Raw genomic sequence first — 22,480 nt, 5'->3', positions numbered from 1 at the left:
ACAATTCAATTATATTAGCATTCATCATGAAATCAAGCAGAATAAAATCTGAGTTTTATCGAAGCATCGTGGATTGAATTAATGGTTGAAAAACAAGAGATAGCGAGAGTGAACGGAGAATTATTCTCTTCAAATCAAGTGCATATCTTCTAGTAAAATAAAATAGAGCTAAGTGCATGTATTTTCACATTACTTCACAAAGATGATCGTCATAGGTAACTTAAATTAATGAACAAGCTGTATTGAGTACAAGACGGGCTTTCTTCAATTCCAATTCCAAATACAATACTACCACAGGAAGTGTCTCCTGCAAAATTCTTAACCGTGTATATAAAGTATAAACTACATCAACGTCCCAAACTATTAAGTTCCAAACATTATCAGACTACACTTACAACAAACTATGTTTCTTTACATGTAGAATGCACATTTCCTGAAACTGAAAAACAATATAATTTTGATCTTACAGGATTAAGTTGTGGGTGGTGGTGTTTTGTTGGAGGGATTGGAAGCATCTGAAGCCTTGGAGATAATGGAAGCATTTGAAGCCGTGCCACTTCTCGTGTTCGAGCTCTGACCGGAGGAAGAATCTGTGAAGAATACTATGTTCTCTTCACTTTCAACGAAGATTTGAAGCGATCGAGGAATCGGGGGCAAGTTAACATCCATAACTCCCTCAAGAATCTGAACCACCTGACCTATAGAAGGTCTAATATTTTCATCTTCTTGAATACACCAGCAAGCAATTTTGCAGATCTTTAGAACCTCTTCGGGTTCGGCGTTTCTTGAGAGTGCAGGGTCTAATAGGCTCAGCGTGTCGCCTCCTTGTACAATTAGAGTGGAAGCCAATGAAGGGAAAAACTTGGCCGCCTTTTCACCCTCGGAATGCTCAGAGTTTCGCCTACCGGATACTAGTTCAAAAAGCATCATTCCATAGCTGTAAACATCGGCTTTGGCTGTTATGGCAACTCCTGATATCCATTCCGGTGCCAGATAGCCTCTTGTCCCTCTAAAGGTTGTCAGAACCCTGCTAAAATCACGCCCCATGAGCTTCGCCAAACCGAAATCCGCCACCTTGGGACAAAATTCCGCATCCAGAAGAATATTTTCGGGTTTTATATCACAGTGAATGATGCAGTCCCTGCATTTCTCATGGAGATATGACAACCCTCTAGCGATACCTAGGGCGATTTGGTACCGTGTTGTCCAATCCAAAAGCCTAGACGTTTCTTTTAATTTAAAAAGATGAGTATCCAAGGAGCCATTTTCCATGTAGTCGTAGACCAACAGTTTCTTATCGGCTTCGGAGCAAAAGCCACGAAGCCTTACAAGATTCACATGCTGAATTGTCCCGATGGTGCTCACTTCTGTCCGGAATTGCTTCTCTCCTTGGATGATACTCTCGAGCTTCTTAACAGCAATCACAGATGAATCGGGCAAAGTCCCTTTAAAAACAGATCCAAATCCCCCTCCCCCCAACTTATCCGAGAAGTTTTTGGTGGCATTTTGCAAATCTTTGTATCCAAATGCCGTCAAAGATCCCTCCACTGCTTTTGAAGTTCCAACTTTTTGCCGTCTTTGTCTCCACACGATAGCCAAGATGATAACCAAAATGACTAGTGCAGCAGCAACAGAGCCCCCGATAGCGCCCAATACAAGTCCCTTGTTACTTTTGCCAGAAAACACCGAAGAATCGGCGGCAAGTTTGATATAAATTGTTCTTCCTCTGCTATCTCCATCATTCAGTTGCTGCAGCTCCAGAAGCTCTCCGATCCAAATAGAACATCCATTATCACCAAAATTGTAAGCCGAACATGAGCAATTATTCGAGCAGGAAGATTCGCATTCGCCCTCGCTCCCAACAGTCAAAACTTGAGGGTTAACCGGTAGCATCACATAATTATTCATCAAGAATCTATCTTTCTTCCCATTAGAAGCAGTATTGTTCTCACACTGCAAATTCATCTCCCTCACACAACCACCAGAATAATCATCCAAAGCCCAATCACTTTCAGATTTATGTTGAAATCCCCTCAAGCAATCACAGAAGGGCAATGCGTTCTCATTGCAGCTACCAAATCCTCCACAAAAAGCATAAACCCCACACTGCTGTCTTGGTTGAGACCAAAACAAGTTCCAGGTCGTATTATCAATCCATGTAAATTGCTTAATTTGCCCAGATATATCCATCACGAATCTTGATATAGTAGAAGGATTATAAACTGAATATGTGAAATAACTCTCATTCACATTTTCGACATAAGTAAAATTATATATATAATTTGACCTCATTTCAGGTACTTGGCTAAAAATATGATTATTCCAAGCCCCACTAGTCCAATATTGTACAGTTCTATTCCAGCTAATTATGTATTCCTTCCGACTCGGAACAAGTTCAAGCGAAAAAAGCCCAGGAGCAGGATCGTCGTTATTTTTCCAAGAAATCAAAAGTTGACTCTTTTTTGTTCTATTATTATAAGCAAGCTTGCCACCAGGCAACCATGTGTGAGTAGGGTTATCAAAACTTTCCCAAATCGTAGAGTTAGAGAACCCATCTCTCAAAACCAAGTTACCTTCATCAAGAAGAACTGCAACCACAGAATTACCGGTGGCGTTTAGATCAGTGGACCAAATTTTGTTCAATGGCCCATCAAAGAGTACCAAATTACCATCCAAAATCTTGAATTGGGCAGAATCTTTTCCTGAAAGTGGGGTTTCTCTGTTGGCAACCCAAACCACGGTTTGTTGGCTGACCATGGCAATGGAGTACCATATTCCTAGGTAATACTTGGAAGAGTTACCTGGACTGAAGATCCCCAGTTCGAAGTTGCCACCTGCAGAGACTATGGTCTGATTACCATACAGAGTTTGGTTCGCTAAAATGGTGTCAGCTGCAGCAACACACAGAATATTGGTGAATAATCTTGGAACTAAAAACAAATAAAGAATTGTTTGATAATTGTTCTTGATTCTTCCCATTTCGACTGCAGAATCTGATAGAAACAGAAAAATAATCAATAAAAAGTATCAGCTTCTTTTCATCACGAATGGTAAGTAAGCAAAGATTAAGATAGGTGTGCAATTACAAGCGGAGCTATCATTAATTGCCATTTAGTCAACCCAGCCTGTTTTCTGCATGTGTATTGACTATGGTACCCCTTCCCACAAGAAAAAGAAGCTTCTTTAATGGAGTAATAAACAAACTCGAAAAAGTAAAATTTATGGTAAAAATTAAAAATTTCAAAACTCAAAATATATCAAACTTTAAATTTCACAAATTATTTTCTCTCAATTCAATTGTATTTTTCATCACAAATGAAGACATATTTATAAATCCACATTTGAGATTAGTCCAAAAATTAATATACCATCATCTACATCATCACACACTAATTTTCAACATTTTACAACTCAATATTCAACATTCAACTTTAAATAATAATAATAATAATAATAATAATAATAATAATAATAATAATAACAACATATTTTCAACATTCCCCTTTGTGATGATGATCGTGATATGATAACTGTCTTTATTACTTGTTTTATAATGTCTCGTTAAAAATCTTACTAGGAAAAACCCAGTGGGATAAAAACCATAGCAAGAAAAAAAAGAGTGCAGCCACGTAAACTCCCCCTCATGTTAACACGAGTGATTCTTCACATATTCCGTAGGTTGCACATCACAATGTTATATATATGATTTCTGAATATTGTCGTAGGAAGTGCCTTTGTGAAGAGATCTGATGAGATCTCACTTGATTGAATGTAACAGATATCAATATCTTTGTTCTTCTCAAGTTCTTGAGTGTAGGCAAAGAGCTTTGGGGGATATGTTTGGTTCTGTCACTTTTGATGTATTCTTCTTTCATTTGAGCAATACATGCAGCATTATCTTCATACAGCATCACAGACTTCTTGTCTACTGATAATCCACAAGAAGTTTGGATATTTTGTGTCATTGATTTTAGCCAAACACATTCACGACTTGCTTCATGTAGCGCAATAATCTCGGCGTGATTTGATGAAGTTGTTATGAGTGTTTGTTTCTGTAAACGCCAAGAAATTGCAGTATCTCCACGAGTAAATATATATCCGGTTCGGGAACGTGTCTTATGTGGATCAGATAAATATCCAGCATCAGCATAACCAATGATACTTTTATTGGTGTCTTTTGAGTACAAAAGTCCCAAATCTGTCGTTCCTCGTAGATAACGGAATATATGTTTAATTCTGTTCCAGTGCCTCTTTTTTGGATATGAGTTGAATCTTGCCAATAAATTTACAGTAAAAGATATATCAGGTCTAATTCAATTTGCAAGATACATAAGGACACCAATGACACTTAGATATGATACTTCTGGACCAAGAATAACTTCATCATCTTCGCATGGACAGAATGGAAACTTTTTCTATATTTAATGATCTAACAACCATTGAAGTACTTAATGGATTTGATTTATCCATATTAAAACGTTTAAGGACCTTTTCTGTATAATTTTCCTGGTGAACAAAAATTTCACATTCTTTTTGTTCGATTTGCAAACTCAAACAGTACTTGGTTTTTTTAAGATCCTTCATTTCGAATTCTTCCTTCAAGTACATCATAACTTCTTGAATTTCCTTATTCGTTCTAATGATATTTAAATCATCAACATATACAACAATAATTATACATCCGGATGTTGTTTTCTTGATGAAAATACAAGGGCATATTGGATCATTTATATATCCCTTTTTAATCAAGTGCTCACTTAGCCGATTATACAACATTTGGCCGGATTGCTTCAACCCATATAATGATCTTTGTAATTTCACAGAATAAAATTCTCTGGGTTTTGAACTTTTTGCTTCAGGCATCTTAAATCCTTCGGGGATTTTCATGTATATATCACTATCAAGTGATCCGTATAAGTAAGCTGTAACAACATCCATAAGACACATTTTCAAATTTTCAGACACTACCAAACTAATCAAATATCGTAATGTAATTGCATCCATAATAGGAGAATATGTTTTTTCATAATCAATTTCAAGTCTTTGAGAAAAACCTTGTGCAATAAGTCTAGCTTTATATCTTACTATTTCATTTTTCTTATTTCGTTTTCGAATAAAAAACCATTTGTATCCAACAGATTTTACACCTTCAGGTGTGAGGACTATAGGTCCAAAAATATTACGTTTATTTAGCGAATCCAATTCAACATAGATGACATCTTTTCATTTTTCCCAATCATGCCGAATTTTACATTTACCAAAAGATTTTGGTTCATGATCCCCATTCTCATTTATGATATCACATGTCACATTATAAGAAATATCTCATCAATATCTTCTATATCTTTTCGGTTCCATATTTTTCCAGTATTAATATAATTGATAGAGATTTCACGATTTTCGTCAGTTTGTGGTTCTGACAGAACATTTTCATCATCAGGTGTTTCTTCTGGAATACCATTTTATATTTTGTGATCATCGTGTTTCTCTATGACTTTTCTTTTCCGAGGATTTTTATCCTTGGAACTGACTGGCCTTCCATGCTTCAAGCGTTTTATGACATCATGAGTGTATTCAATTTGTTTATTTGGCATTTCAATTCGAGCAGGGACATTTACAACAGGTATATATGATGTTGTTATCCCTTTTGTGTCTGCAAATGCATCTGGCATTTGATTTGCTATTCTTTGCAAATGCACAATTTGTTGTACATCTTTTTCACATTGTTTGGTTCTTGGATCCAAATGTAACAATGATGGTACATACCATATGATTTCTTTTTCGATGTGTTTCTTTTCTCCCCCTAACATTGGGAAGATTTCTTCATTAAAATGACAATCAGCAAAACGTGTTGTAAACACATCGCTTGTCTGAGGCTCGAGATATCGAATGATTGATGGGCTATCATAACCGATATAAATATCGATTTTTCTTTGAGGACCCATTTTTTATCGTTGAGGTGGTGCAATAGGCACATATACCATACATCTAAAAATTCTCAGATAAGAAATATCTGGTTCTTTATCAAATGCAAGCTTCAATTGGGAGAATTTATGATATGCACTTGGTCTGATGCGAATTAATGCCGCCGCATGTAAAATTGCATGTCCCCATATAGAAATAGGGAGTTTTTTTTCTCATACTCATTGGTCTAGCAATCAGTTGTAGACGTTTAATCAATGATTCAGCTAATCTATTCTGTGTATGAACATGAGCAACAGGATGTTCAACAGTATTTCCATTGACATACAATAGTCATTGAAAGTCTGGGAAGTAAATTCTCCAGCATTATCAAGTCTTATTTTCTTGATTGTATAATCGGGAAATTGATTTCGTAATTTTATTATTTGAGCCATTAATCTTGCAAATGCCACATTCCGAGTTGACAATAAGCATACATGTGAACATCTGCTAGAGGCATCGATCAATACCATAAAGTATCGAAATGGTCCACATGGTGGATGAATTGGCCCACAAATATCACCCTGAATACGTTCAAGAAATATGAGTGATTATGTTTGGATTTTAGCTGGTGATGGTCTTATAATAAGTTTTCCAAGAGAACATTCTTTACATTGAAACTTATTATTCTGAAAGATCTTATGGTCTTTCAATGGATGACCATGTGTATTTTCAATAATTATTCGCATCATTATTGAACCAGGATGTCTCAATCGATCATGCCAATTGGTTAATATTGAAGAACTATTAACCACCATATTTGATTCGATTGGACTTATATGTGTATAATGCAATCCAGTAGGAAGCATTGATAATTTTTCAACCATGTATTTCTTTCCTGATTTATATGTGGTAAGACACACATATTTCTGATTTCCATCAGTTATCGTCTCAGTATCATACCCATTAGAATATATGTCATTAAAACTCAACAAATTTCTTTTTGATTGCGGTGAATACAAAGCATCATTTATCAAAAATTTTGTACCATTAAGTAACAAAAAATGTGCTTTTCCACAACCTTTAATCAAGTCTACAGGACCTGATATTGTATTCACCATTGTTTTTGTTGGTTTTAATTCCAAGAAATATCTTTTATCTCGGAGAATAGTTTGCGTTGTACCACTATCGAGTATGCAAACTTCCATGAAATTATTTTCTTGTTTAGCTTTGTTCATACCGTTTTTCATTATATGAAAAATATAACATTTTCATAATACAAGAATACATGAAAAATATAGTATGTTGCATTCTAGTCCCACCAATATATTAATCAATGTCCTCGAAATTATTTGAAAAATCAGAAGCATCGAAATGAGTTGAACCACTTAAATGGTTACCGTTTTCAACAAAATTGGTCTATTTTCCTTTTCCCTTTATCGATTTTTTATAGAGCTTACATAGGTGCTCAGGGGTTCGACAAATATGTGACCAATGTCCTGGAGTGCCACATCTATAAAAAAAACACTCTCAGATCGTTTTGAGTGATTTTCATTTTTACTCGTGTTTTCATGCTATCTTTTTGGTGGGTGGTTCGTGACGTTCTTTTGAGATAAGTTATTGAAGTAACTATCTCGATTATTTTCATATCCACGGCCGCGACCACGACCGCGATCATTTTTACGTCCACGTCCACGCCCACGCCCATGTCCTCGACCTCGTCCATGACCAAAATCTTGTTTATGTCTTTGATTTTGGTTTTCATTTTTAATTACGACATTTGCTTCTGAAAATGCCGTTGATCCAGTGGGTCGGGATTGATGATTTCTCACTAACAATTCGTTGTTCTTTTTCGCCACAAGATGACATGCGATGAGTTCAGAATATCTCGAAAATCCACGCATTCTATACTGTTGTTGTAGAGTTATATTCAACGCGTGGAAAGTGGAAAATGTTTTTTCAAGCATTTTCATTTTGGTAACAACATGCCCACAAAATTTCAATTGCGAGACTATTCGATACATCGCAGAATTGTAATCAATGACTTTTTTAAAATATTGGAATCTCAACGTATTCCATTCATCACGAGCGGTCGGAAGTATAACTTTCCTTATATGCTCAAATCTTTCTTTCAGCCCTTTCCATAAAATCATTGGGTTTTTTTCTGTGAGATACTCACATTTCAATCCTTCATCAAGATGTCTGCGTAAGAAAATCATAGACTTTATGTAACGACCCACGTCCTTCCACCGCATCCCTCCCCAGCCTATAGCATGGGCTCGGATCGCATGGTTTGATGGGCATCGCACTCATGACCTCCCCACTCCTGGCAGTGGGTTTTTTGCCCTCCCCAGAAATCGAACTTTGTACCTCCAGGCTTAAGTACAAAGTTTTATGATTTTTGATACCATTGAGCTAGCTCCAGGAATCGAACCTTGTACCTCGAGGCTTAAGTACAAAGTTTTATGATTCCTGGTACCATTGAGCTAGCTAGCTCCAGGAATCGAACCTTGTACCTCCAAGCTTAAGTACAAAGTTTTATGATTCCTGAATCATAAAACTTTGTACTTAAGCTTGGAGGTACAAGGTTCGATTCCTGGGGAGGGCAAAAAATCCACTGCCAGGAGTGGGGAGATCATGAGTGCGATGCCCGTCGAACAATGCGGTCCGAGCCCATGCTATAGGCTGGGGAGGGATGCGGTGGAAGGACATGTGTCGTTACATAAAAGGGCGCCCTTTTTTTGTAACGACCCACGTCCTTCCACCGCATCCCTCCCCAGCCTATAGCATGGGCTCGGACCGCATGGTTCGATGGGCATCGCACTTATGACCTCCCCACTCCTGGCAGTGGATTTTTGCCCTCCCCAGGAATCGAAAATTGTACCTCCAGACTTAAGTACAAAGTTTTATGATTCCTGGTACCATTGAGCTAGGTACAAGGTTCGATTCCTGGGGAGGGCAAAAACCCACTGTCATGAGTGGGGAGGTCATGAGTGCGATGCCCGTTGAACCATGCGGTCCGAGCCCATGCTATAGGCTGGGGAGGGATGCGGTGGAAGGACGTGGGTCGTTACACTTTGTTTTTTCTTGTGAGGATGATATATTATTTTCTTTTATGGTATTACTTAGACCCAATGACTCATGATGCATTTTTACATCGAGAGTCCATGGCATATAATTCTTTCCAGTGATATCTAGCGCAACGAATTCAATCTTTGTCAAATTTGACATGGTGGTACTAGAAAAATAACAATGCATTTTATTAGTTAATTTCTATTAATATGACAATACAAAATAATGAAAAAACGACGAGTACAAGCATGTTTAAAAATAAATAAAAAAGTGTGAGTCGGATATTCACCGATAAATACAAGAATCGTAAGCATGATAACCATAATAGTTATAAAAAATAGCCTTAAAAATGTCATCATCTTCTTCTTCAAAAAATCGAGGAGAAATTATTTTGAGAGAAAGAGTGAATTTGGTGTGATTGAAAATGAATTTGAGTGATCATATTTATAGGACAAAAATTAGCCGTTTTGTTACCGTTTGTGACCGTTGGGGGCAAGAAAAAAATGATTATGTGTTGAATAAAAATTTGTGATAATCATGTGATGCATATAATGATAATCATAATTAAATAATTATGTATATCATATCACATTATTATAAGGTCGGTGTCATAGACATCCTTTTATATAATAATATGAGATTATACGAATATGGTTATTATATAAATACACAACAATATATATCATATCACGTTATTATAATTAGGTCGGTGTCATAGACATTCTTTTATATAATAACATGAAATTATATATTAATATAGTTAGTATATATATATAATAAATATATATCATATCACGTTATTATAAGGTTGGTGTCATAGACATCCTTTTATATAATAACATAAAATTATATATTAATATAGTTAGTATATATATAATAAATATATATCATATCACGTTATTATAAGATCGGTGTCATAGACATCATTTTATATAATAACATGAAATTATATATTAATATATATACATAGTAAAAATATATAAACAATAAAATAAATATTCATACTTGTTGAATATTTTTGTCTTCTTCTTGTGTTTTGGAGCGTCGGATATTATAGAAAACCTTCGAGCGATCGTGCGATAACGTGTTGTGAAAAAGTAAAAATTTATGGTAAAAAATAAAAATTTCAAAACTCAAAATATATCAAACTCTAAACTTCACAAATTATTCTCTCTCAATTCAATTGTGTTTTTCATCACAAATGAAGACCTATTTATAGATCCACATTTGAGATTAGTCCAAAAATTAATATATCATCGTCTACATCATCACACACTAATTTTCAATATTTTACAACTCAATATTCAACATTCAACTTTAAATAATAATAATAATAATAATAATAATAATAATAATAATAATAATAATAATAAAAACAACATATTTTCAACAACTCTCACTTCTAATTCTTTACTTTTTGAATTTGGATATTGAAGATATAGTTTAAAAACACTTAAATAAATTCTATTTTTTAAAGTATTTTTCTTAAAAGTTTTGGTGTTTACATATTGAAAATCATTTTTATTTTTAATTTTAAATTGAATTATAAAGAAAAATCAAAAAGTCAGAAATTATAGCTCCAAATTTTTAAAATAGTTTTTGTAACAAAATGTTTTTAGTTTTGGTCGAAAATTATGATTTGAAAATTACTGCAAAAATTTCAGGACAGATAACTCGTTGAAAATCTGAAATGCATAAAATTATAATTTGACTCGGTCTTCTTGTTTAGAACTTTAGGTTACCCGATAAAATGATAGAACAATGAACACTTTGTAATAATAACGATATGGCCAAAGGTTGACCCAAAAAAACATGCCTTGATTAATAATAAAAATATTCAGATATCATCAATTAGTAATTTTCGTTTAGTTCTTGTATGTTTACTTAGTTTTGGACTTTTGGTTAGCACTACTACTCAACGGCTTTGTCTATGCTAGCACATGGACAGTGTCCATGTGCTGCATCCAAGGGCCCATGTTTTTTGGGATTTGATATGATCTCATATCAAATCCCAAAAAACATGGGCCGTTAGATTCTCATTCGGACACTGTCCGAATGGGGTAGCATAGACAAAACTCTACTCAACATTGCACCCAAAAAACAGGAAATTAAATGGTTCCAAAGTTTACATAATGTTCATCTATATTGGGTCTACATCAAGCATTTAATTGCATTAAAAGACATTTTTGTGTTCAATTTATGGCAAACTACTCGTGGTAAAAGCTTTCACAGCTACAATTTATGGTTCTTTAAAGCCTCTAGTTAAATGTGTAAAGACCTATTCAAATACAAACAATTGAGTGTTGGACTGTTGGTAAAAATTATAATTATCCTTATTATAAATCTAATGAACTTAGAAGTTTTCTCTATGTTTTTCATATACATTTCTGGTCTGTAAGGGGTATTGACAGCCTCGTACATTTTAGAAACACTATACTTAGACAAGCTCTTCATGATCAGATATCCTTGCTCCACGGCTCAATCTCCTCAATAAGCTAACTCTACTAACACGGATGCCAAAAAAATCGACATGGTCCAGCCTTCTTTTCATTCCTGACATAGGGGGGGTTTCCAATTTTACAGGAGCACCTTCAACTTTATCAACCCCTTCTCCAATCATATCAACCCCTTTTTCATTCTCGAGCTTCTGATGTACCCTCCAGGATGCTTGCTTAGTTCCACAAAGGTGGCCAAAATAATAACGTGGGTCGATATAAGATGAGGATGACGAAACAATGCCTTTAATATTAATTGGGCGGAGAAGCTCAATAAACTCCTGTATCTCAACGAAGCATGAGTGATCAGAGTAGGGAACTACATGTATATGTTTGTAATATCTTTTATCGTCCGCTGAAGCTCCGGTTGAATCCTGTATCTTGGAACAGTTGGAGATTTCTGGCCTAAAGTTGGTCTTGTTATTGAGAGATGCAGAAGGAGAACAGAAAAGACGTTTGTTTCCTGTTACATATTTCATAGCCCATGGAAGTCCAGACGGCAGTATTCCTATGGTTGGTTTGAATGTATTCAAACTTTCTAGAGTATCAATGCCAAAGCTGTAACGAGGGACAGCACGAACTCTGGTAAGCGTGGTTTTAGTGGTGAAGTTGTCGACAAATCCAAGAAGATGCATGATTTGCAATCGCTCTGGCCACACCCAAATCTGTAGAGAGCCAAATTTAACTAACACTCTTTCGACAAAAAAATATTTTATCAAGCGAGAGAAACCTATTACAAAAAGCGATGTTATTTGGCTGTCCAGCAACTGAAGCTGAAATATTGGAAATTGAACTCTCCTTCTTACAGTCTAAAATTTACAGATCCAACTTCGCGTACTAGACTACTAGTCCAAATGCATGCAGGAATGATCTCTAAGTTTTTAGTACATCATTGTGATTCTGATCCAAGTGTGGCCTTATGATTCTCATTAGTGGTTTGATTTATTTTAGTCAAGGCAGTCAATCCACCAATGACCAACTGAAGCTTAAATATTGGACATCGAACTCTCATTTTTACATTCTAATATTTACAGACGCAACATTGCATACTAGTGCCAAATGCATGTGGGAACAATCTCTAAGTTTGTAATACATCATTGTGATTCTGAATTTCTGATCTAAGTATGGGCTTTATGATCCTTACTAGTTGCGCGCTTTATTTTGTTTAAGGCACTCTATAATTCAGAATAGTGTTGTGCTATGCCTATTATGCTTTATATTTATACTCTACATCACATACTCATGCATAAGTAACAAGTAGAACTGCAGATGCTTAGTCCCTCCAAAAAACACACATGCACACTCCCGCTAGCAGCACAAACCTTTATGTTCAGCACACTCGAAATGTAGAGCAGAAGATCTTCTTTTCCCAATGAATCAATTCCAATAATGATATCATGGTCAGGATGAGCTGTGATGATATCAACAACCTGCAACAGGTCTGCCCATATTATTGACCAATGCTACATTACTTCTAAAAGAAAAATGACAAGGCGTTTGATGGCTTTGTTAGTGCCACATTGTCTCTTTAAAACTTTGAGCTCAAGTTAACTTGTTCATGTCATGTGCAGTAATTCTCTACCTTTGCTACGTGACTGAGACGGGTAGAAAACGGAAAACAAGAACTTCGACAGCATTAGGCACGTACCTGCCTGGCAGCAACTTCTCGAGAAGGAAATGAATATTTTGGATTGCAGTAAGTATTATCCAAACATAATGAATCGAGTTTGTGATCCTCGAGAGCATCAAGTAACATGGTACTTCCCATATTTGTTCCATCAACAGATTTTTCCCAGCGAAAATCACCAGTGTAGAGCATACAGCCAAATTCACCACGAAACAAGAACATAACAGAACCTGTATTGAGGATTTGGAAAAGGGTGTAAGTTGAGGTTTTCATGAGGATATATATTCCTAACATAAGATCTTGAAGAAATAATAAAACTTTTCCAAAAAAATCCCGACGAAACTCAATTGAGGAATTAAAACAAACACCTAAAGAACGAAAACCGTGAAAGCATCAATGAAGCACCAATTTAAACAAAAGAAATTTAAAAACAAAAAAGGGAAAAAATGAATTTAATCACCGGGACAATGTCGAGCGTCAATAGCTTTGACGTAGACGGTGGCAGGGGATCCGGAAGAAGGGGATGTCAAAGAAAGTGTATCCCAGCATCCAATATCGAGTACACGCAGAAGGGAGAGATCAAATTCGGGGAATTTGCAAGGGAAGAGCTTAGCAGTGAGCCTGGAGCAGAAGAGGGGACCCCGTCTCCAGGCGGCGGAGAGACCGGCGGTGTGATCGGCATGGAGGTGAGTCAAGAAGTAGGCCTGGCTGCCGGAGCTCCATTTGTCCACTGATATCATTCCGCTTTCCATTTTCAATCATTCATGTGCAGAATCAGAATCTGAATTGTTGGCGGGCCTTTTTTTTGGTTTTAAATTTTGGTTTAATTTCATAATTTCAAATTTTGAGCTTGTCTGCACTAGTTTTTATAATTTTTATTTGTGATGAATGTTTGTGTTCAAAATTTATAAATATATTTATAATATTGAGCTTCCTTAATTTATTAATAATGTATGTTAGTTTAATTAATCAATTAATAATAAATTTCAATTAAATAATTAAGATAAAATAATTATCTCTATTTACAATCTTCATTAATGGGTAGTTTTGTTTATCAAAATATTATTGAAAATTCATTAGTTTTAAAATAACGGTATAATATTTAGGAATGACAGTTTCACCCACCTAGTCCAGATCTTGTGAGTGTTGCCTTAAACGGTGTGGATTCGGGTTCAGGAAAAATTCAACTTCTTTATAGTGGGTACAGACTACAGATACAAAGATGAGTTTACGTTCTTCCAAAATTTATATATACTAGTGAAAAATACACATGTACTTGTGTGTATAAAATAGAAATTTTTTAATATGTTTTCTTAAAGCAAAACATAAAGTGAGCGAGAGGTTTAGGTAGTGTTTGGGAGAGCTTCTAGGAAGCACTTCTCAACTTTTCGTTAACAAAATTTTACAAAATTTCAAAAATTTGTTAATGAAAAGCTGAGAAGTGCTTCCTAGAAACTCTCCCAAACACCGCCTTAGTGGGATTGGGTCTATTCATATTTACATGAATTTCGGAAAGCTCGACACGCTGGGGGCTCGTCAATGTTGATTAACAATCTCAGTCGAGAGGATAGATGGAAAAAACCTTCAATGGGAAATTATAGGTTGGATGTTGATGCAGCTTTTCATGAGCAGGTGGGAAATTCGGTGTGGGAGCGGTGATCAGAGATCATCTTGGTTACATTCGGGCCACTTCCGTTCGGGCGATTCGACATCTAGGTTCGATGGTCACCGTAGAACTTAGTGCTATTCATTTTGTTTTGATGCTTGCTTTTCAAGGGAACTTTACTGATGTGTGGGTTTATTCGGACTCCTCCAAGCGGTACAAGCTTTGTCTTCCTCGATGGAGCATTCCAATCATGATGGCGTGATTATTTTGAATATTGTACAACTATTTTAATTCTAAATGTTTTAAGAAAGTCTCTTTTGCCAGTAGGAAGGCGAACAAAGTGGACATGCGCTTGCATTTTTTGCTTTGAATCATCCTTCCCCTTTATCTTGGGTTGAAGAATGAAGATTCTTATCCATCTTGGTTAATGGATGTAACTTTGACAGATTTATTTAATGAATAGACTGACTTTATCTCAAAAAAAAAATAAATAAATAAATAACACAAATTAATAGCTAACATTTCTCAAAATAAAAACACAACAAAAACACTAATTTAGCCATTTGGTCCCAATAAATAAATTTAAAAAAAAAAAAAAAAAGCGATGGACAGCGCTCGGATAGAGGTTGCATGTATTTGGGTCAATAGACTTGTGCAGAATTTTTCAGAAAAATATAGACCTCCTCGTGAACGTGTTATACATAATGCGTTTTTTGTGGACGAGATTATAATTTTAAAAAAAAATTGTTGGGCCATTTTGTTAAATGGGTTCCGGACAAAAATTTTCTTTCCAATTTTGACTTCTGTCAATGCATTTCATTACATAACACTGAGAAGTCTAAACGAAAATTTGACCAAACCCATTTCCCTAAATCTTCCTCCGTTCATTTGTTTAGAGTATCTTTCCGACTCAGTTTCATATAAAATCAACAGACCCATTTATAAAATTTGGGCTTATATCATGAAAAGTAGAAAAGGGAGAGATCGAAAATTAGTGTAAGAATTGACGAAACACAAAACGCTTGAATTGTAATCAAATTCCAATATACTAACTTCTGATGAAGAGACCGAATACTGAAAACTGGAAACTTCCGGCAGAAATAACTGTTCCAAACTTCCAGTGAAGCCAAAGTCTTTCAGTACTAACGAGTAAAAGAAAACCAAAGTCATTCTTCACACTCCATGACATTATGTCATGACACAGACGAAATGGTACGAGAAATCTTAACAGACTTGTGCATATGAACATGCATTATAGAATAAATATAAATGGACTTTAGAAACTCGATCAGGGAGCGCCCAGATTTCCCTCGCTCAGGCTTCTGCGAATGAGAGAATCATTCTTGATGAAGCCCAGATGTTTGCTGCTATGTTCCGCAAATGGTGGCCCTTGAGTTGCCCTGATTCCAGTTGGAGGCAGACGTCCATGCCTAGCCCTTGATGGTTTTGCCGATGATACCAGGTGATTTTTCCGACCGTGAACTGTGGACGGTGCTTTCTGAGAAACAGTGCCATGAGTTCCTTTTCTCACCATCTTTGCCTCCGACCGAACCCCGCGATCAATCTGATGACCACTAATCCCCAGACGAGCTGATCGATCGGCCTTAATGTCCTTCATTGCTACAGTTTTGATTGATTGCCTGTTATAGTAAGTCAGGTTGGGAAGAAGACTCTGCACATATTTCTTTAATTGTTCGTCCCCTACGTTCTTCTGAGCAGGGTTTCCTTCCAAGCTGAGAGCTTGCAAACAGTTGTGATTAGCAGCTAGTTGTCCGAGACATTTGGTTGTAGAAATTTTGTTGAATCGCAAATCGAGGACATTCAATTTTAGAAGACGATGGAGACCTTCCACCTCACTGATTTTGTTACCAGCCAAGTATAATTCCTTCATAGAGGAACACGACGCCAAGCCTGTCAAAGACATCAGAACAAGTGTATTATGGCGCAAGCTGGAGACACGACATATCAAATATACAAATAAGTTTTCAGATTTACCCCTATTTAATGATAACAACATAAAATTAAAGTTCTCTATTTTCCACCCTCGTTAGTTCCAAAACCATTTGAATTAATTCCAAATCAACTGACTTACTCTTTCGGATTCTTAAAAATTTCAATTGCATTAAATTTGATTTCATGCATGAATTTTTAAATCTGCCAAATTTGAATGATCATTGGAATTCTTAAAATTTTCAACTTAGATAGATATGCGCCTTATTTTCTCGCCAAAACTGCGACAACAATGACATGATTCCAACATTTGAGCCCATCACACAAACAGATTCAAACTTTAGCATGAGAAGAGGTTTTACCATGTCCAATTCGTAATAATCTATTATAACTCAGGTCAAGGACACGAAGTCTAGTGAGGTCCCGCAACCCTTCAATAGCAGAGATGCTGTTTTTTGAGAGATTCAAAAACTGGAGTCCTCGAGGAAGAGCACCAGAAGCTATCTTCACTGAGAATTACAGAGGTAGTCATTAAAATGTCAGTATAAATAAAACAATGAAAATGGATTTGTGGCACTGGCAGCTTATGCAAGTGCCAGGGGAATAGATGCTAGAGAAACATACCTATCGAATTCCCAGATAAATCGAGTGTTTTGAGGCTGATAAAAGGACTTAGAAATGGGATCACGACCAAACCAAGGTTAGTCAGCCTAGCTGCTGCAGCTGAGGCATTCAGAGAAGATATGTATCTCTTTGCAACTTCATTTCCAAGGTTCACCTTGACTTCCAACTTCGCAGCAGTGGGGTTCTCCGCTAGTGCATCACTTTTTGGTAACTCAGTGTCATGGAATATAGAAAATTCGTTCGATTCTTCTTTCAATGGGCTACAGTGCTGAAGGTCAATAACCCATTCTTCAATTCGTTTCAACTTTAAATCCTCGCTTGGTACTTCATCCCACCTGTGCAGAGAACTTTCCTCTTTTCTACTTTTCTCCATGTATGCTCCTTCAGACACAGGTATTATCCAGTCTTTTGCCGAACCAACATAGTTATAATTCTCACAGGTGTCCTCATCAGCAGGATTTTCACCATCTTCCTTGTCATTGTCAAAGATAGAATAACCCTGTTGTCGATTTTGTACTTGTTTTCCAGCACCGTACGCTAAAACACTGTTCATTCCAGAGTCTAAAGCATTCAGGTCATCAGCAGATCTAGAACAAGGCAACAAGGATGTGGATCCCCTAGTAGGGGAAACCATACCGGGCAAAGAACGAGATTTTACAATAGTTCGTGGAGTCTGAGGCATATGGTCATCAATGTCACCAACAACTGATGAATGTAAATTATCTTTATAAGCGTCTTCCCTCTCGGATTGTAGCGAATCTTCAATCGAAAATATGGATCCTTTTTTGATGAAGCCGGAGTTCATTACAGAATCGGAAGCCATAGGTTCTTGACATTGTTCAGACATGTCATGCACATGATCATTAATGCCATCCGAAACAACTATCCTACCACTATCAGCAGATCCATTATAAGAAAACCTCTGCTCCATCTCACCTTCTGAAACATCACCACCAGAGTCCCACTCTTTCAAGTTCAATCCACTTCCCAAAGACTGGCTCTTTTTTATTTGCACGTTCTTGTAAGCCTCAATATCATACTCGACACTATATTTGCTCTCCATTTCTTCTGATCTGCAGTCACGATCCTTTGGAGAGGAAATGTTCGCATGATTGGCTCCATTGTGGAGTGTTTCTACCTCGTCCTTAAAAAACGGCTTGCTTTCTGCAGGACAATACGAATTCTTCTGCTGTACCCAACTTTGAGAAGTATCTTCCAGTCTTCCCTGCATTGCCTCGGCAGTCACCTGAGTTCTTTTCTGCTAAAGATAAACTGAGTTATCAACAGGTACAGAATGAGGAAATAAAAATAACTAAATAATAAGCAGATACCAAATAAAGAGATGATCCACCAACCTTTTGTTTGGGAGAATGGACGCGAGATTGAAAGCATGAAAATCTAACCATAGCTCTAAAATTGGTTAAAAGTTCACATCAGTCCTTTAACTGTGACACTATTCTGAAGGCTATTGGAAGTCAAATACAGCTATTATTCTTAGGTTTTGCAAAGCAGCTAATAAAATGAAGTTACATGCCACCACCACCACACTTTGTTGAGACTCAACCGTGGCATACATTAGCCATAGTCAAGTGATAAACCTTCTGAAACACGGCACAATCTCCAAATATGAGATGATCTAGATCTCCTCAAAGCACATAATAGTATCACCCCCTCGTTATTGCCCCGCACCTTCTCAAAGGTGCGAGATACCTTTGATGTTGTTGTAGCTGCCAGACTGAAAGAAATTTTTTAGCGACTCTGAGAGCCCAAAAATGACTTCGCATGTAAGAGACAAAAGCCTGGAAAAAACAACATAAAGAATATCAGGAACGACATGCTCAGCAGCCAATACAAATCAAGTCACCTACGCCATGAAAAGTTAATACGCAAGAAAGGAAGATTCATCTTTCAGTATTTACAGAAGTCCTTTCAATAGCTCAATTATCCCAACAGATATTCGATTATCTCAAGGTTATTCATTTAAAAACTCGTTCATTCTCAATAAATATAGAGAACCTTATCAAGCAAGATTTCACGGGATCACTTTCAATGTCCAATATAAACCCCAAAGCATGTGAAAACCACTAGTTTGTCATGTTCATGCAACATAAGAGAAATAAGTTGAAGCAGTAAATTATGGGTTTACACAATTTTATAGTTTTGAATTGTATACGACTGCTTTCTGCACAAGAATTCTTGATAGTTTTCCTATATTTTTCATTTTTAATTCGAAGGAAGTTATTTGAGAAGGCAATCAATCAAGCTCATAAGAGAAAGTAACAGAATTAGCATACAAGCACACCTGTACATAGAAACAAAAGAGAATCAGACAAGAAACATCCAGAAAAATCAATAACCTGTCACGGGTCATGGACATCAGCACAAGAACCCCAATTAGCTCTTTCACAGATAATCATTCATACTTTATTGATAGACAACATTCACCAACGTATAATAACAATAATGATCAAATAATATCCAAAAGTAATCAAAAGTGCATGAACGTGCATGTATACATTCAAAAACGCGTGAAACGAAGAAACCGCACATACCCATCGACCATTCATTCTCTATGTAATTTGATTGGCAAAAAAGTATTATATACGAAACTATAACATAAAGCTAATTTACAAAACGAAATCCCGACTCACACCACACTGATTCCATTAAAAAAAACACACACAAAAAAATACATATAAAACAGGAATCTGACCTCTTATTTGCCAGATTGCCGGGAGAGGAGATCTGAGCTTCTGATTAAGAAAAACAACAAAAACTTGCGGATTGGTGGGATGAAAATTTGCTAGGGTCGGCGGTGATTTATAGTGTAGCGAAATCCTTCGAGATCTAGAAAATCAGAGAAATTTTTATATTAAAGGGATGAAAAGATATCGATGAATTTATTCTGGACGAAAGGCAGAGGGCAGCATTCATTTGGCCGCTAAACAAAAAAAAAACATAAATCTATATTCTACGAGGAATCATTTTTTTCTTCTTTTTGTTTATTGAAGTGGACGAGGAATAAGTGTAAATTGAATTGGTAGTCGAAAATTAATGATTGACTTTTTATATAAAATAAGGTTTAAATATAAAATTATTTTTTCATATTAACGGTTGCAAGTAGAGGTGCAAACGAATCGAATCGAGCCGAATAATAGTAAAATTTAAGGCTCGAATTTGGTTCGATAAGAGTATATTCAAGTTCGAGCTCGATTCGAAACTCGATAATTTCAAATATTTTGGCTCGAGCTCGGCTCGAAACATTCGAACCTATTCATGAACTATTGCTCGAATATTATGGTTCGAATGCTCGAAATGTTCGAAAATTTCGAAATGTATATATATTTATTATATAATTATATTATATTAATTAAATATTAAGACTCACGAACTATTCGCGAACTATCGAACAGAATAATTTTGGCTCGAGCTCGGATCGAAAAAAAATTCGAACATGTTCGAATTCGGCTCAAGTTCGATAAGTTCGAATACGAATCAAATATTTATCGAGCGGACTCGTAAAGCTCACAAACTGGCTCGATTCGTTTGTACCCCTAGTTGCAAGCATGGTGTGTTTCTCGAAATTAGATATTTATCTAAACGTGATAATTTTGTTATTTTCAAATTAATTTTCTTTATTGAATGTCCAATCTAAAATTTTAACAATATATATAAGATTTTTAAGAAATTTTAATTTTAATTTTAAATAAAATTTACCAAATTAACTCAACCAACTTTAATCAAATAAAAATAAGACTTTTATTTATTATTCCTTGATCAAATCAATTCAATCGCTTTATCTGGTTGGTTAGGTGGGTCGTAAAATAGGGACACCAGATCTTAACGGATAATATTGTCTGTGTTGAGGACAGGGTTTGTGGTAAAGAAAGGTAAGATTGATCTCGAAGGGATATGAGATAGCACCAGCAGTGAGACATGCTTCTCCTTGCACTCGTGGGCTTAACAACCCAATATATCAGCGTTGCATTAAGTATAAGAAAATAAAGTTGTGTCTTGACTAACAGCTATAACTTTTGACCTAACGGTAAGCGTTTGATCTCAACACCTCGAGTTTCTCACTTTTAGTATTTGTTTTAGGTGTTTTGGGTTGGTTCAATGTATATTTTTAGTGTTTTTAGTCTTATACTAAAGGGTTGGGCGATATCGAGGTGCTGCGGGACTTGTAGCGGAGCTGTGTCAGGCTTGGACCTTCGACATCAGCGAGACTTTTAGATAAGTTATAGTTGTGTGGTATTGTCTTGTACAGACTGAGATAGCCATGCAGTTGAGTATGCATGTTTATATGTTGCATTATTATCTATGCATTATTACTTGTCATGTGATGCGTGATATTACTATTCATGATTATGTATGTGGCAATTGGCATTAGCATACAATGTTGAGTATGTTATCCTTTTGAGATAACCTGTTGTTCTAGGGTTGCTCAACCCTAGTGTTTCTTTGTACGATTTGATATCGTGTGACATCAAATGGATCGACGGGGAAGAGTGTGCAGTTTACATAGGACAGTGATAGGCCAAGATCGGAGTCAGTATGTGTGGTATCGATTGGATCCTTCAAGGGCAGAGTTCTGTGAGCATACTGGTGGCGCCTACGTTCTGAGCATAATGTTCCAGAATTTGATCCTAGATTTTCAGAGCATTCATGTTTCATATTGCATGCAACATATAAGCATGTGTACTCATATTTATGTACTGGACATTAGCACTCACATCCCTACTTTTATCTCGGACACCTCATTCGACGGGATTGCAGGTTCACCAGGAGTTGGATTAGTGTTCGGTCGGTAACAGAGCTTGGGAGCAGGGGGTGGCCAATAGTTTTTAGTTTAAGTTGTTTATGATATTTTATTATTTCGATTGTGTTGCATATTGATTTTGTAGTAACCCAAAACCCATTTTAAAGTAATAATATGTTAAACATGATTAAGAGTTAGTAATTAACCAATTTCGGCGCTTAAAGATGATTTGACGAACGGAGCTTCCGTTGGCCATCGGACGCAGCGATGGAGGGGCAGAACGGACGCAACGTTCCTCAACGGACGCAACGTTCCTTGAGATACAGGCAGGCATGAGGTGGCTTGATGACTAAGCTACGAGTTTTGACAAGTGTCAAACATGCAGGAACGGACGCAACGAACCCGAACGGACGCAACGTTCGTGTCCGGAAATTTTGGCTATAAAT

General features: G+C 36.3%; 3 protein-coding genes across 5 annotated transcripts; all 3 read right to left on the bottom strand.

Annotated features, from left to right (window-relative positions):
* Window positions 1-213: 213 nt before the first annotated feature.
* LOC140881663 (G-type lectin S-receptor-like serine/threonine-protein kinase At2g19130) lies at window positions 214-3,064 on the bottom strand. Its single transcript, XM_073287142.1, has one exon. It carries the CDS (start codon window positions 2,977-2,979, stop codon window positions 472-474), a length of 2,508 nt encoding a protein of 835 aa, XP_073143243.1. The 5' UTR covers window positions 2,980-3,064; the 3' UTR covers window positions 214-471.
* An 8,195-nt stretch (window positions 3,065-11,259) lies between these two features.
* Window positions 11,260-13,957, bottom strand: LOC140884302 (uncharacterized). Its single transcript, XM_073291019.1, has 4 exons — window positions 13,556-13,957; window positions 13,117-13,325; window positions 12,791-12,898; window positions 11,260-12,133 (listed from the first exon to the last, which is right to left on the bottom strand). The coding sequence occupies exons 1-4, from the start codon at window positions 13,845-13,847 to the stop codon at window positions 11,411-11,413; spliced, it is 1,332 nt and encodes a 443-aa protein (XP_073147120.1). The 5' UTR covers window positions 13,848-13,957; the 3' UTR covers window positions 11,260-11,410.
* A 1,766-nt stretch (window positions 13,958-15,723) lies between these two features.
* LOC140880947 (uncharacterized) lies at window positions 15,724-20,240 on the bottom strand. Of its 3 annotated transcripts, none has more exons than XM_073285850.1 (5): window positions 19,989-20,240; window positions 18,631-19,074; window positions 17,276-18,536; window positions 17,014-17,160; window positions 15,724-16,612 (listed from the first exon to the last, which is right to left on the bottom strand). In XM_073285850.1, the coding sequence occupies exons 2-5, from the start codon at window positions 18,679-18,681 to the stop codon at window positions 15,990-15,992; spliced, it is 2,082 nt and encodes a 693-aa protein (XP_073141951.1). In that variant the 5' UTR covers window positions 18,682-19,074; window positions 19,989-20,240; the 3' UTR covers window positions 15,724-15,989. The 3 variants fall into 3 exon arrangements, with proteins under 3 accessions (XP_073141951.1, XP_073141953.1, XP_073141952.1); XM_073285852.1 differs by having other exon boundaries at window positions 17,276-18,533; window positions 19,989-20,239; XM_073285851.1 differs by lacking the exon at window positions 19,989-20,240 and adding an exon at window positions 19,633-19,897.
* Between the last annotated feature and the right edge of the window lie 2,240 nt (window positions 20,241-22,480).

This window comes from Henckelia pumila, chromosome 2 (genome assembly GCF_033568475.1).
Source record: "Henckelia pumila isolate YLH828 chromosome 2, ASM3356847v2, whole genome shotgun sequence".
In the NCBI taxonomy this organism is placed as follows: Eukaryota; Viridiplantae; Streptophyta; class Magnoliopsida; order Lamiales; family Gesneriaceae; genus Henckelia; species Henckelia pumila.
This window is presented reverse-complemented; position numbering and strand designations above follow the sequence as displayed.